Source organism: Adiantum capillus-veneris, chromosome 20, assembly GCF_014529385.1.
Source record: "Adiantum capillus-veneris isolate H3 chromosome 20, ASM1452938v2, whole genome shotgun sequence".
NCBI classification, from domain to species: Eukaryota; Viridiplantae; Streptophyta; class Polypodiopsida; order Polypodiales; family Pteridaceae; genus Adiantum; species Adiantum capillus-veneris.
In genome coordinates this window covers 10,710,553-10,725,304 of record NC_140950.1, presented here as the reverse complement: position 1 = coordinate 10,725,304, position 14,752 = coordinate 10,710,553, and the positions used below count along the sequence as shown (strand labels likewise).

General features: G+C 51.2%; 1 protein-coding gene across 5 annotated transcripts in view; it reads left to right on the top strand.

The window, feature by feature from the left end:
• The window catches only part of LOC147432085 (putative ion channel POLLUX-like 2), a 173,557-nt gene that overhangs the window by 89,020 nt on the left and 69,785 nt on the right, over positions 1 to 14,752 (top strand). For all 5 annotated transcript variants that reach the window (XM_086492093.1, XM_086492090.1, XM_086492091.1 and 2 more), the window contains 2 exons: positions 11,779 to 11,865; positions 11,955 to 12,039. In XM_086492093.1, the coding sequence (XP_086348219.1) occupies positions 11,779 to 11,865; positions 11,955 to 12,039 (172 nt within the window). The remainder of the gene's footprint in view (positions 1 to 11,778; positions 11,866 to 11,954; positions 12,040 to 14,752) is intronic.

The window sequence follows — 14,752 nt, the reverse complement described above, 5'->3', positions numbered from 1 at the left end:
GCCACAACAGTATTTTTCAATCTGTTCTGTCAATGGCACAAACCTATAGGAAGTTACTGGAAGTAGAGCTTTCCAAAACTTCCGATTGTAATCATCCAGATTTCTGCAAGTGGCAGCATTAAGCTGGTGCCATTCTGTCATGACATCTGCTTCGAAATCATCAGATAACCATGCTGCTGCAAAAATCTGCTTGAAGTAAATCCATGTGGACGGAGCTTGCCCTTGAAGCAATAAAGTTGTCCACCATTGTCCCGCATTCCCTGTCAAGAAAGTGGCTGCCTTGCGGACCTTTGAAGCCTCTGTAAAGTTTCCCCCTGCATAGGCCTTGTCAAACTGCTGGAGGAATGAAAGAGCCTTCTTCCTGTCATCAAACCCTGTAAAGGTCGTGAATGACACTCCTTTGCCACCTTCTTTGTACGGAGTTGGCCTCTCCAGCGGCGTTAAATTGTCATATGGAAGTGACTGAAACATGGGAACACTAATAGGGTTCATCTGTGTTCCTTGGCCGCTATTAACTTGACCTGGAAATGCCATATTTGGCTGCTGATTTGTAATTCCAGCCATACCAAAATTTGCTTGTGGCATCCCAAATTGTCCCTGAGTGCTTTGAAACCCTGGTTGCATACCCATGACACTGTACATGGGGTTAGGCATCATCGTTTGAGCACCCCCAAACACTGTTCCTGGCGTATAAAACTGATTTCCAGGTGCATGACCAGCCATGCTCTGAAATACCGATCCACCTCCAAAATAGCCAGGGTGTACTGAAGGTGGTGGGAAGACCTGTTGCATAGCCTGTAAGTTGCTTCCCTGCCCATTAGAACCAGCTATAGGCTGTTGAAAGGTGGCGGGCTGAACTGGTACAGCTTGAAAAACTGGCATCTCAGCCACCTGTTCTTGCACCTTAGGCATACGTTGTGGAGACTGCATGTTCTCCGTCAAGTGTACAGGTGTTTCCATTGACTGTGCGGTATGAATCACCTGTGCTCGAGCCTTAACAGGCTTTTGAATATGATCCAGTGACCCAACTTGCTGAGACGGAACAGGAGGTTGCAGAAAGGCTAAAAACCTCGGATTCTGCATTACTTGTGTGAACATAGCCACAGCAGTAGCCAACTGGGTCCTCAATATATCATCATCAGTCTGTGGTGGTCTTGAGGACTCACCCACTTCATGTGTCTGTTGACCCTGTGAAGAGGAAACCTCTTCAGTCACATCATCTGGTCTGTCAGCCATAATTGCAATTCCCTGTGTCTTCAAGCCGAAAACTGCCCAAGGCTCACTTCTATGGGAAAAAGTGATTTAATCCCGTCGATGGAACCATGAAACCGGCCTGTTTGATCCAAAAAGGGCGGTAGACTTTACTTTAAACCTTGATTTAGCTTTCACCCATTATTAGTCGTCTATTTTACCTGTACTTTCAAGACACAACAAAGGGGAGAGGGATACAGGCTGCTAGATTGCACCTGTATGAGTGGACGGACACCAGATTGGCCCCTAACTTAGGCGCCCCTTTCGGTATTTCTTTATTGTTCAAAAGAGGGAATAAACGCTGTGGTTCCTACAAGCTGCCCCGCACAAACTCGGCTGAATTTCCACTGTTCCAGCCCGATTTCGGCAGCATAACTGTACTAGAACCCTTCACGGTCAGTATTCCCACGCATTGACTGACTTTCCCGACGCATACGGGCACTTTGCAAAACCTGGCGAGAATCTGCAGCACGCTGAATTCTCTGTTTTCAGCCCTGAAAATGCTCCAGATCGCCTGTACAGCGGTCCCCTTGCGTCCCCGAACCTCCTGGGGGTATTAGGGTCCGTTTAGGGCCAAAACCCTAAACCTGCAAAAATACACAGCAGGCTGTAATTTACTGTTTCGGGCTCCGTTTCGCGTGCCGGTCGCATCCCTAGCAAGTCCTCGAGCTCCCGCACCTGTAGGGCTACTTGCCCTTTGAATTGGACGAGATTTCTGGCGTGAAACCTCTCCGAATTCACCTGTACCTGCGGGGGGATTAGCCGCTAGCTAATCCAGTACCTGTGCAAGAGGCTCTTGCCTCGGCAATCGCGCATGAACCCACACAACTGTACATTGGTCAAATGAAGAGCCCACTAGAGGGGCATAACATACTGCCAAAGGGGAGAGAGAGGGCAGTGCGTAGCGTGCAGGGCATCACTCCTGGCACCGCACTGTGCATAAGAGGGAAAGCAAGCACTCCATAGCTCTTAACCTGTGACAGAGACTTGCAAAATGAGCCTCCCAGCTATAAATCACGTTTTTGCCTTCTCTATAAGTAGTAAACTGGCCTCAGAGTGCCAAGTGTCACTCACTTGTGCATTTTCCCGCTTTAGACCCTCGGGTCTAAAAATATCTCACCTGCAGCCTCTGTTGACTTGGCCACAGAGTAACAAAATGATCCCCATGTCAAACTGCACGTAATGACGCGAAGACATTTTCAGGTCCCAAAATAGCAGTTCCCTAAATTTTAGGAGATGCTGCCATTGTATCTTTCTAGGTCATCCGACCCTCTTTGTACACTGCGGCCACATCCAAAACTGAAATGTAGCCTCTGTAGCAAAGGATTCCACTTTGGCTAGTCAATGACCCCACTTGGCTAACCATAGTCCTTGTCCAACCTTAGTGCTCTCTTGCCCTCAGGCCTGGACTCCCTCTGGACAGTTCCACACTAGCTATGCAATGCAGGGCAGTTAGATTTCCCGAGGGGTGTTTCCAAAAAGTGAAAGTAAATAGATAATAAGAAAGAAATCAACAAAAAGGATAGATAGTAGTCACACGCTGGTGACAGCCTGTGTGTCCTGGGTATCTGTCTATTGGGCTTGTGCAGCCTTGGGAGGCTGCGCAACTGCTGTGGGTCGAGATCTCCTGCGAGGACAATCCTTCGCTAAGTGGCCCATCTGTCTATAAATAAAACACTCGTTCGGGAGACCCGAATAGTCCACACAATACCTAATCCAACCTCCACTCACCTGAGGCAACAATATCACCTTCGAGAGGGAGTGTGTGTCGAATAAGAACCCGCACAGTAGGCAAACCTGCGGCCTTGGCCACAATTGAAGCTGCAGTGCGCGGTGACTCCAAAACCGTCCCAAACATGGAACCAATCGTGGGAAGTAAGGGGAGATACTCCCTCCTCAGACCTGGGAAGCAGACTGGTATAGGCAAGGCGGCCTCCTCCTCGAGCACATCTGTAGTGGGGTCAAAACCATGATGCCATTGTCTGACGTAAGCTTGAGCTGCTTGGATGCCAAGCGGGCTCATCGAAATCACCTTGGCCATCATCTTTGGAGACTCGAACTCTATCTGGTAATACCCTCTCTCGAGGATTTGGACATCGGGCGGTGATCTTGCCCACATCAGAGAGGAGTTGGGCCTGAAGTAAATCTCGAACTTCGCCTCGACTGGGTCGAGTACCAATGATCTTGTAGATAACCGAGGTGGCTTGCAAGCGTTCCACTTCGGCCATCAAGCTCGCTTGCTCTTCTAGCAAAAGAGCAAGTCGAAGGGTCGGCTTCGTGGTGTCGGGTGAGGGGGCTTCTGTAGAGTCCCTTGGAGGTGGAGCAGAAGCCGCCATTCTGTGGCTACTGTTGTAAAGAGGATGGCATTGGCGTCAAGGCGCTTTCAAGGAGGCTGAAATACCAGCCTACACCCAAGCGGGATGAGGCAGGGGGGGAGGAGCACGTGGAGCGGAAGCGGCAGACAGGCAGGGCCACCAAGGGGCGGGAGGACAGGGGCGCAGGAGGCGGGCAGAGTAGGGCAGTGCGTGCAGGGAGCAGGGGAGCGCGAGGGCGAAAGGGGGGGGGGGGGGGGGGGGGGTGTTCAGCGATGGCAGAAGGTAGCGAACAGCAGCAGCGAGCTCACGCATACGGTTAGTACTTACAGATTCCATTAGGAACTTTTCCCACAATTCACATATAAACCAACAGACCGTGCAACAGAAAACAGAAAACAGAAAACACTGCAGTCTTTATCAAACTGAATATGTTGTAACAAGTATGACTCATGAGAGTTCACCAAACAACAGAGTATGATTTAATCGCAAAATATCATGTTGAACCACTATGGTCAAATTTGACACGGACACAGACCTTGAGCCACTATAATTAAATTGATGTAGACATGAATACTCCTCTTGTCGAGCAAAGACCCGAATGTGGCAGGAATTTCTCCGAAATAGAAACTTGTTTCCTAGGTGGTGAGATCAGGTGATCACCAAGAAGGAAATTTTGTGACAGTATTTCCCACGTGGCAGTCAAAATTCCCTACCACGGTGTACAAAACCTTCTTGCTTAAGGTTTAAGGCTGGTTGTGTTCTGAAATTTCTGTTAGTTCTTTTTTTTTTCGGGAAAAAGATCCTTCTATTAGTTAATGAAACTGCCCATAGGGCTACAACCTCCTCTACAATAGAGGACTACAACAATCATGATGGGGAGACTCTCCCAATGAAAAAACAACATATGAGGCTAGATCAGGGGATGGGAGGAGGGAAGATTCACACAGGTGGACTGTAGTGCCATCTGAGCACACCTTGGTCCATGGTGAAAAATGGCCCAGGACGCCAAAGTCGAAGGAAAGCTTCTGTGCGCTCCCGCATGTGGTCGGAACTGCCCTGGAGTCTCCCAAACTGTCCTTTGAGAGTATGAACTAGCTCAAGCCAAAGATCCCGAACAGTCTCTGCTGGTGGTACAAGCCGCGCCTCAAAGATGCGGAAGCAACGGGACAGCCAGATGAACCAGAGTATCAGGCCACTGATGAGATCCCAACACACCTCTCTCTCACTGCACCACTTCTGTGGAGTAAGCTCTGTGGCAGGCTGGAGTGTAGGTCGCCCCCCCTGCATCACTATCATCCTTCTGGTGGATGATAGCTCAAACTGAAGTGCCGGGCCCGTGAGAGTGGACCAAGCAGCTGCCCCCCAAGTGTACTGCCGAGCTGTGGAAAGAGCAGGCATCAGCCGAAGAACACGAAGCCACACTTGCTGTGCCAAGGGACAGTCCCAAAGAGAGTGACGCTGACTCTCCACAAGGTGGTCACAAGCTGTGCATGCGGACGAGAGGCCACTATGCACAAGCCAGCTCCCAACTGTTGTAGCTCTGTGTGCGACCAACCACTGAAATAGAGTGACTCGCCTTGGCAGTCTGGAGTCCCGCAACCTCTCCCAAAAAGCTGCCAAGAGCTCAGCTCTGAGACCCTCCTCCTGCCAATGAGGTGCTGCAGCAGGGCGAGCCTCTCTCTGTGCTTCCAGTATGCGACGTCCCAGTCGAACAGTGTACTGAAAGAAAGGGACACCTGGGTGGTCTGCAAAAGAGAAGGGGTTCCTCCAAAGCCACTCTCCAGGATCCCACTGTACTTGTGCTAGTGGACAACACTCCCAAGCCCACAGTCTCCAATGTCCAGTCGCAAGAGCAGCTGGGTCAGGATCGATGACACAAGTCCTCCCACAGATGCCCACCACTCGGATTCTCTGAAAACAACACTTTGCCACGTGCGGGGCCTCTACTACAACTTGCTGGAAGCGTCCCTCACCTTGTAGCTCGAAAAACAGGGAGGGAACAGTCTCTGAGCAAGCCCGAACAGAGATGAGAACCTCCAGTCGCGTGAAGGCTCCCATCCATCTGGGTGCTGTTGACTCGAGAGGCGTGAGCCACTCAGCTGGTACTGCCTCTGAGATGTCCTGGCACATGCTGTGTACCCCTCTCATACCCTATAGCTGAAAGCCCTGTAGCTCCTTTGACAAGCCTGAAAACTGGAACCAGTCACCTAAAGAGCGTGCTGGACCCGCTGCCATGGAACCCCAGGAAACATGAGGCTGACTACCAACCAAGTGACCTCTCTGAGTGCTAACCATGGGGTTCCAAACAAGGGGCTGGTTTAGGCGCTCCTCCGTGCAAGTAGGCTGACGTTGCTCCAGGCCTCGCCGCAAGTTCTCCCAAGATCGAAGCAACCCCATAGCGAAGCGATCCTCTAGTCTCCTATTCAAACCAACTCTACGCATCTCTGTGAAGATCCATCTGGTCGAAGGTTGCCAGGGGCCTCCTGCCTGAGGCACCCTAGCACGAAGCGGCTGTAACAAGAACTCCTTCCAAGACTCCTCACCTGGAAGAAGACCTCGGACAATAAACTTCCCAAGAAGGGCTCTGCTCTACTATGCTGGGTCTATGATCCCAAGCCCTCCCTGTGAACAAGGAAGAATGATGACCTGCCAAGCCACTTTGGCGCGGCCTGTCAGAGTGTCTCGCCTTGACCAAAGGAAATTCCCGATCAGCCGCTCTACTTGGCTGATAGAAGAACTCGCGAAGATCCAGCAAGAAGTGATGTACCACATAGTAGCCAACAACACCGAGTTGGCCACTACAACTCTACCAGCCAAAGAAAGTCGTGTGGAGCTCCAATGTAACAACTTCCTCTTGATAGACAGGAGGAGGGGAGCAATCTGTTGCTCGGGAGACAAGTCCAAACTAACCTGACAGCCCAAGTATCGAACTGCAGTCCCTGAGGGAATCCACGTGAAACCCTGACCTGTCATCCAGTCGGGCACAACAGCACTACCAACCGAGAAAGCCACTGTCGATGAGTGCGCCAGATGCACAACAGAAAGGTCTCAAGAGCCTGCTCACACCTGTGAAGGTTGGTCTCCTGGCTATCCAAGTACAAGGCTGAGTTGTCAGCAAACTCAGCGTCCAGTAGCTCATCTCCCCGAATAGGGAGTGCCAAGCCGCGTAAACCAACCTGCTGCGACACCAAAAACCTGCTCATCGCCTCAACATAGAACAGAAACAGGAAGGGGGCAAGAGGGCAGCCCTGTCTGACCGAATGTGTGACCATGAAACGATCACCTCTACCTGCTGAGAAAAGTACATGACTGTGTGCCCGTCTGTACAAAGCTGACACCCCTCTGATCCAAGCATCTGAGAAGCCCATTCTGCGTAGAGTGCTCTCTAGAAAGTCCCAGTCAACTCTGTTGTCGTAGGCCTTCTCAAAATCGAGAAGAAGAATCACCAGATCCTCACGACAGAGCCGTGCTGGGACAGAAGCCTCCCAAAAAAGTAAAGATGTTGTCAAGGATACTGCGCTCCTTGACAAAACCTGTCTGAGTCCCATGTATAAGGCTTTCAAGAAGTGGCTGGATCCTAAAACTCAGAGCCTTGGCAAGAATTTTGTAGGCTGAGTTGAGGATGGTGATGGGGCGCCACTGTTGAATCTCATCCAAGGAGCCACCCTCCTTGGGAATGAGGTAGATCAGACCCTCACTCATGGTGTCAGGCATCTCTCCTGTGTGCAAGATGTACTGAAAAGCACTACAGAGATCTGGGCCAAGCAAGTCCCAGTACTCCAAGAAAAAACTGGGAGTCAAGCCATCCTCACCTGGATAGCTACCACGGGGGAGTGCACTAAGAGCCGTGTGCAACTCCTCAAGCTGAAGTGGCAGCTCAAGTCTCTGACGCATCTCCTCAGTCACAAGGCAAGGCATCTGTGCCCACACCTGCTCCCTGCATGCATCTTGATGCTCTGACTGAGGCTCTGCAGACAGTAACTCACGGTAAAAGTCAATAGCAACTATACGCATGTCCTCTGGCTCAGAAGCAACTGACCCGTCAGGCCTCCGCAACTGACTGACCTTGGCCTGCGTATGCCGAGATCCCACTGCCTCGAAGAAAGCACTAGTCACTCTGTCACCCACATGTGTCCACTGAGATGCCTGTTGATGGAATGCAAACTCATGGCGCCGCTCCTCTATGCTAACAAGCTCCTGGCGAGCCGTGTGCAACTCCTCAAGCTGAAGTGGCAGCTCAAGTCTCTGACGCATCTCCTCAGTCACAAGGCAAGGCATCTGTGCCCACACCTGCTCCCTGCATGCATCTTGATGCTCTGACTGAGGCTCTGCAGACAGCAACTCACGATAAAAGTCAATAGCAACTATACGCATGTCCTCTTGCTCAGAAGCAACTCACCCGTCGGGCCTCCGCAACTGACTGACCTTGGCCTGCGTATGCCGAGATCCCACTGCCTCGAAGAAAGCACTAGTCACTCTGTCACCCACATGTGTCCACTGAGATGCCTGTTGATGGAAAGCAAACTCATGGCGCCGCTCCTCTATGCTAACAAGCTCCTGGCGAGCCTTCTGTAGCTGCTCCTCCAACCAAGGACTGTCTGGATGCTGCTCCTGCATCCTCTGCAAGGAAGCAACGCCCCGTGTGAGACGCTGCTCCTCTCTCGCTGCAGCCAGGCAAGCCAAAGACTCCTGGAGAAAGAAACGACTAATCTGAGCTAGTCCTGAGGCCACTCTGTCAGCAGGAGAATCCTGCATGTCCAAGCTCTCTGTCCAGAGCCCCTCTACTCGCTCTCTGAGTGCAGAGTCCAGCAAGACCCTCTCAGGGATGCGAAGCATCGTGCTCCCCCTCCTCTGTCTGTCTGCCACTGTGAGGATCACTGGTGCATGGTCCGAGAAGGAAGTCCCTGCCAGAATGCCAATTGTCCCACCCAAGTCACTGAAATGGTCACTAGTGTAGAAGCGATCTATCCGCGATAGATTTACTTCTCCCACTCTGCGGTCCGAACGAGAGAAGGCGAGGCTGTCTGGGGGTCTCACAAAACTAGAGTGCTGCCACACATCCAAGACCCTCAGAGTCATACAAAACCTCTCCCAAGCTACCAGCTCAACTCCATGCACAATAGCATGGCTACCACCAATCCTGTCAGAAGGGTCCTCCAACATGTTGAAGTCACCCCCTATGCACCAATGTTCTGCCTGCGGCAGAGACTCAACAATCTGTGACCAAAACTCTCCTCGTGCACTCGCCACATTGGGCGCATATATGTTCAGGAAGCCCACAAGGCAACCCTGAACCTGCATAATGATCCACTAACCCCTGCCTTGCACAATAATCCCTCTGCCCACAATGGCCCGCTGCAAAGAATCCGCAATAGTCATACATACCCCACCCTGGATGCCTCCAGGTCCAAAAGCAGCTGACCAAAAAGTATCATATCGTCCACGCAAGAGCTGAGTACACCGTCTAATGCGGCTCTCACACAGATGATGCTTCTGTAGCATAAGGAGATCAATCTCTCCTCCCACAAGGCAACGCTGAAGCTCCTGACGCAGTCGGCCCCGTTGACGCTGAAACTGGGGCCCACCAAGTCCGTGCATGTTTCATGAGACGATCCCCACTGGGAGCGAGAGAGAACTGATGCTGCTGCTGCAGCTAAACGTGCTATCTTCGAGGCTGGCTTGGATGGGGAGTAATCCGGATCCGAGCGTCCTCTAGATAGGCGTGACTGCAACGAGTGCCTGGCCCAAGCCCAAGTAGAGCGAGCCGTACGTAAAGCAACCTCCTCTGTCCAGGAGTGCTCATGAATGTATACATAGCATGGCGAGCAATGAGTATCAGCAAAGAGGTGAACCACATTGTGTCTACATCCTGCTGCATCTGGAGGAGTCATCGCAAACTTGGCCAATGGTCAGAGATTAGAAAGCAAGTCTATAACTCCTAGGTCTCCCATGTGGTGAGAGAACTCTAGGACATGTGTATGCAACCACTCCAACACTGAGTCGAGAGTCCACTTAGTGTGGTCCCTGCCTCAAAGGGGAAAAGAGAAGCCAACCGCTGAGTCCAAGGCCTCTATCCCCCTATCTGCAAGGAACAGAACATGAACCTTGAAGCAGGCTACCTCATGGTCTGTTGAGGAGTCGCCGAGAAAACGTGTAAAGTCGTTGTCAAAGAAGTCCCATCGGCGTCGAATGTCGAAGCTCATCAGACCACGAGGGACTGCTGCAAAAGGAGACGTCTGTACCTGTAGAGGGGGTCGCAAGAAAGGCTGTCCCTCTCTCGCCAAGCGACTCGTGGCAAAGGCGCTCCGAAGAGATATCCTAGCAGTCGGAGATGGCCCTGCCCCCGGGGTCGACTGTGGAATTGGAGTAGGAGAGGGGGGTGTAGGAGCAGGGGGAAGAGGGGTGGGGGGGAGCGGCAGAGGTAGAGGGGCGAGGGAAAGAGGCGGCGGGAGCAGGAGGCGGAGGGGAGGATGATGAGGAGGGGGGAACTCTGGGGGGGGGGGGGGCGCGCTGTCGAGGGGGAAGCTAAGGTGGGGGCTAGAGCAGGGACCTCATCTTGCTCAAGAGGACCGAAGCGGTTCCCCGTGGGAATCCATTTGCTGCTGGGCAGGCGCCTGAGGACCACTCTGAGTGCCAGGCTGTCGCTGTGGCCCCTGCCGTTGTCGACCACGAACCTGCTGCCATCCCTCCTCCGCTGGAGCCCCAGACTTGGAGGGTGGCTCTGCATGTGTGCGCTGTCTCTGCCTGTGGCTGCTGGCCAGCCCTTGCAGGCTGGGGCTGAGTCTGTGGTGTAGGTCGAGGCCTCCTCCGTGGACAGGCCTTCGCAAGATGGCCCATCTATTGACAAATGAAGCACTGGTTCGGGAGGCCCGAATACTCCATGCCCGAATACTCCACGCTCTGTCTAAACCAACCCCCACTCACCCGAGGCAGAAGAATGACCTTCGGGAGAGTGTGAGTGTCCCTAACCAGAACGCGAACTGAGGGAATGTGGGCGGCCTTGGCAGCTACTGAGGCTGCCGTGCGAGGTGTCTCCAAGATAGTCCCAATTGCTGAGCCTATCCTGGACAGGAGTGGTAGGTACTCCCTCCGCAAACCAGGAAAGCAGACGGAGATGGGGAAGTCTGCCTCCTCTACCAGAACATGTGAAGCAGGGTCAAAACCATGTCTCCACTGTCGAAAGTGGGCTCGAGCTGCTCGGATGGTCAATGGACTCATGGCGATGACCTTGGACGCCATCTCGGGGGTCACGAACTCGATCTGGTAGTAGCCTCGTCCGAGGATCTGAACGTCCAAGATCTTGCCCACCTCTGCAAGAAGGCGGGCCTGGAGAAGGTCACGCAGCTCTCCTCTACTAGGTCTGGTGCCGAGAATCTTGCAGACGACGGAAGTCGCCTGCAGACGATCCACCTGTGCTGCTAGGCTCGCTTGCTCTGTCAGAGTAAGAGCAAGTCGAATGGTGGGCTTAGTGGGGTCGGGCAAGGGGACTTCATCAGAGTCCATCTGTGGCGGAGCTTGAGCCTCCATCTATGTCTGCTGCTGTGTCGGAGAAGAAACGGAAAGAAACTTTCTCTGCAAAACAGGCCCAACGAGCACTGTACAGAAACCAGCACTTGTCAGAGCCAATCACAAGAAAACTTCGGCGCGAGTGGCAGAGAACGAAGATAACAGGCGGGAGGGGGGGGGGGGGGGGGGGGGGGGGGGGGCGCAGGGCGGGCTGGAAATGGCAAAGGATGGGGGTAGCGGGCTGGCGGCGGCAGCGAGGGGATGGCGGGCAGCGAGCAGGCGGGCAGGTGGCTGAGGGGCAGACAGGGAGGGCAGCGCAAGGCAAGGGGAGGGCGGGAAACAGTGCGTGTGCAGCAGAGGGTGCCGGCGGCGCAAGAGCGGTGGGGGGGTGGGGGGGGGGGGCAGCTAGGGATGGCGGGAGGGGTGGCGACAGGTGCTGGCGAGGGAGGGAGGGCGAGCGGCAGCAGGCAGCGAGCGTAGAGTCTCCGTCTATCTGAGAATTTTTCTGTTAGTTCTACACAAGCTTTATTTAGCATCTAATCTCAAGTCCAACTTTTGGTATTTTCTTTTGCAGTGGTAGTCTAAGTAATACAGCCTCATTTGAGAAGGTTTAAGGCTGGTTGTGTTCTGAAATTTCTGTTAGTTCTTACACATGCTGTACTTAGCATCTAATCTCAAGTGCAACTTTTGGTATTTTCTTTTGCAGTGGTAGTCTAAGTGATACTGCCTCATTTGAGAAGGTGGGAGCCAACAAAGCTCAATCTATCATTGTGTTAGCTTCAAATACAAACAAGTAATTTTTATTCGCTGATTATGTAATGTCTTTTTATGCTTCTACTTAGTAAGTTCCGGAAAATAACCCTTTCATGTTTGAATGTAAAGGTATGAAGCAGATGCAGATTCTGTTCTCACTGTTCTTGCGTTGCAACCTTTATTGGATAGCTATTTTGGAAAGCTTGTTGTGGAGGTTTCTTCTTATCTCTTTATCCACAATTAAGCCTACTTATCAACTTTGGTTGCAATATGTCATGAAGCATGTACAGTACTCAGGTTTCATTTCAGTACCAAAATAACTGTTCACTGGTATGGTCTTTTAGCATGAAAACCTCTCTGGTATGTTCACCAGAGGCCCCCCTCAATCTTCAGACTCAGAGTTACTTTGCACATATTGCCATATTTGTAACTGTTACAAAAATGCAGAAGACATAGCTTCCCAACATGGTAAATCTTGATAGTACAAAAAGTTATATTTGAGCGAACTACAATTTATTTTTTGTCCATGTACCAATAGTCATTTCTACATCCGCAATACCTTGCATCTGTTTGAAAGCATTGAGTCCCTTCCAAGGTTTGAGAGGAGCAGCCGTTGTATACCAGGGGCTTGTGATGCGATGGATGGGCGGTATTGGTGCGTTTGAGCACACAGTGGCCGTAGCAAGCTGCTTGCTTAGAGGATCTATTAGGTCAATAAGAAAGAGAAGCAATGAGGTCGTGCATCTCCTGATTCTCCTGTATACCAGGGGCTTGTGATGCGATGGATGGGCGGTATTGGCGTGTTTGAGCACACAGTGGCCGTAGCAAGCTGCTTGCTTAGAGGATCTATTAGGTCAATACGAAAGAGAAGCAATGAGGTTGTGCATCTCCTGATTCTCCAGCTAGCAAACATAAAACCTCAGCCTCTAAGCGCTTTGCCTCCTTCGCCGCCTCTACAACCGCTGTTCCTGATGCTCTATTGCCTCCTTTCTTTACGACGCAAACATTTTTGCAGCATTTTCAGGTCCATCATCATCTTAATGAATCATGGGTTCCAGGGTATTCGATGGAGGCAAAGGGATGATGACACTCATGCATGATCATGAATCATGATGCATGATGCATCCTATGCTCTCTCGAGGGATGGAGATGTCATCTTACTCGGGGATTTCAATGCTAAGATAGCATGTCACGAGGCATCCTTCTTTGACACTTCCGAGGATATGTTGAGAGAGCTAGACTCCAGAGAGATGGGGCTCTCTAGGACCTCAGAGGATGCTGAGTTTATAGAGTATGGGAGATATTTGATTGAGATGGCACAGCACATCGATTGGCCATTTTGAATGGCCATAGACATGGTGCTAACACTAAGGATAGTGGAGTATGTAAACTCTTATACATATCTTATTGTTGTATTCAGTGGAGCTACTTTCTTTGAAGGTAAGTGCTTCTTTGAAAGCTGTTGTATACTTATTAAAAGTCAGAGTTCTCATTGAAAGACACTATAATTTTGCATAGGCTTTCAAAGGATCCATTTTGGAGAAATCTTTCTTGAATTTCACACAGGAATCAGCCCACGTTGTAGGCTTCTCTATCATATCACACCACCACGTTAGCGCCTTATTGCGCAAATAGAGAGAAATCGTCTGAATCCTCTGTTCATCATGCTCCCCATGGAGATCAAAGTACGTAGTCCATTGGTGAATCGAATTATTTATGGCCAATTCTGTACACTCCTCCCCTGAGAAATTGGTAGTCTTGTATGATTTTGTGGCAGTAGGACCACCCTGTGAGCCCTTAAAAGCAGCAATCTGCGTCAGCAACTCCTGGAGATGGGTATCGTTCTCAGAAATACGCACACTCGTCAACTAAGCAGTATTTTTGAGAGCAACAAGACGGGCGTTAAATCCTTGCACGGCCCCTTTCAAGGGAGAACAGGTGAATATTCATCTAAACATTTATGTTTTCCAGAGCGGATATACACTGGTTGAGGCTCTAGAGAGTACCCATAATCCATGTGTACAGAGCATGCGTAAATGGAATTTGAATGCTACATGGTGCGTCTTCACATTGTGCATCCGAGCTAGAGGAATCCATGGCGAAATCCGGTGGAAAACTGGAAGTTTCATGTGAAAACGGAACTTTTTGCACTTTTTGCTCGCAAAAAGGTAAGCTCAGGGAAGCTCTGTGCATTGGTGTGAGCGCCCGGAGGTGGGCAGGTGACGGCGGGAGCACGTGAGCACATGCAGATGAGGGAGAGGAGGCTTAGGAGAGAAGCAGAGGACTCAAAACAGAGGGTCTGCAAACCTTTTTTTCTTTGCGAGAAAAAGATCCTTCCATTAGTTAATAAAACTGTCCATAGGGCTACAAACCCCTCTACCCAGTGAGGAAACAAAATATGTACAAACAGGGCTAAATCACGAGATTGGAGGAGGAAAAAGCCACACTCGTGGTCGGTAGTGCCATCTAGGAACACCTTGGACCATGGCGAAGAAAGGCCCTAGGCGCCAAAGTTGCAAGAAAGCCTCTGAGTGCTCCCGCATGCGGTCGGAGCTACCTTGAAGTCTCTCAAACTGACCCCCGAGTGTATGAATTAGCTCCAACCAAAAGTCACAAACAATCTTTGCCGGTGAGACATGGTGGGCCTCAAAGATGTGGAAGCAACGGGCGTGCCAAATGAACCAGAGTTTTAGGCCACAGACGAGCTCCCAACATTACTCTCTATCACTTCAATACTCCTGGGGTGTGAGCTCTGTGTGGCAAGCTGTGAGTGTAGGTAGACCCCCCGGAATCACTATCATCCTGTTGGTGGAAGGAAACTCAAAATGGAGTGCAGGGCCCGTGAGAGTGGACCAGGCTACTGTGCCCCAAGTATATAGTCGAGTTGTGGAAAGGGCGGACATCAGCACAAGAACCCAAAGCCAAAC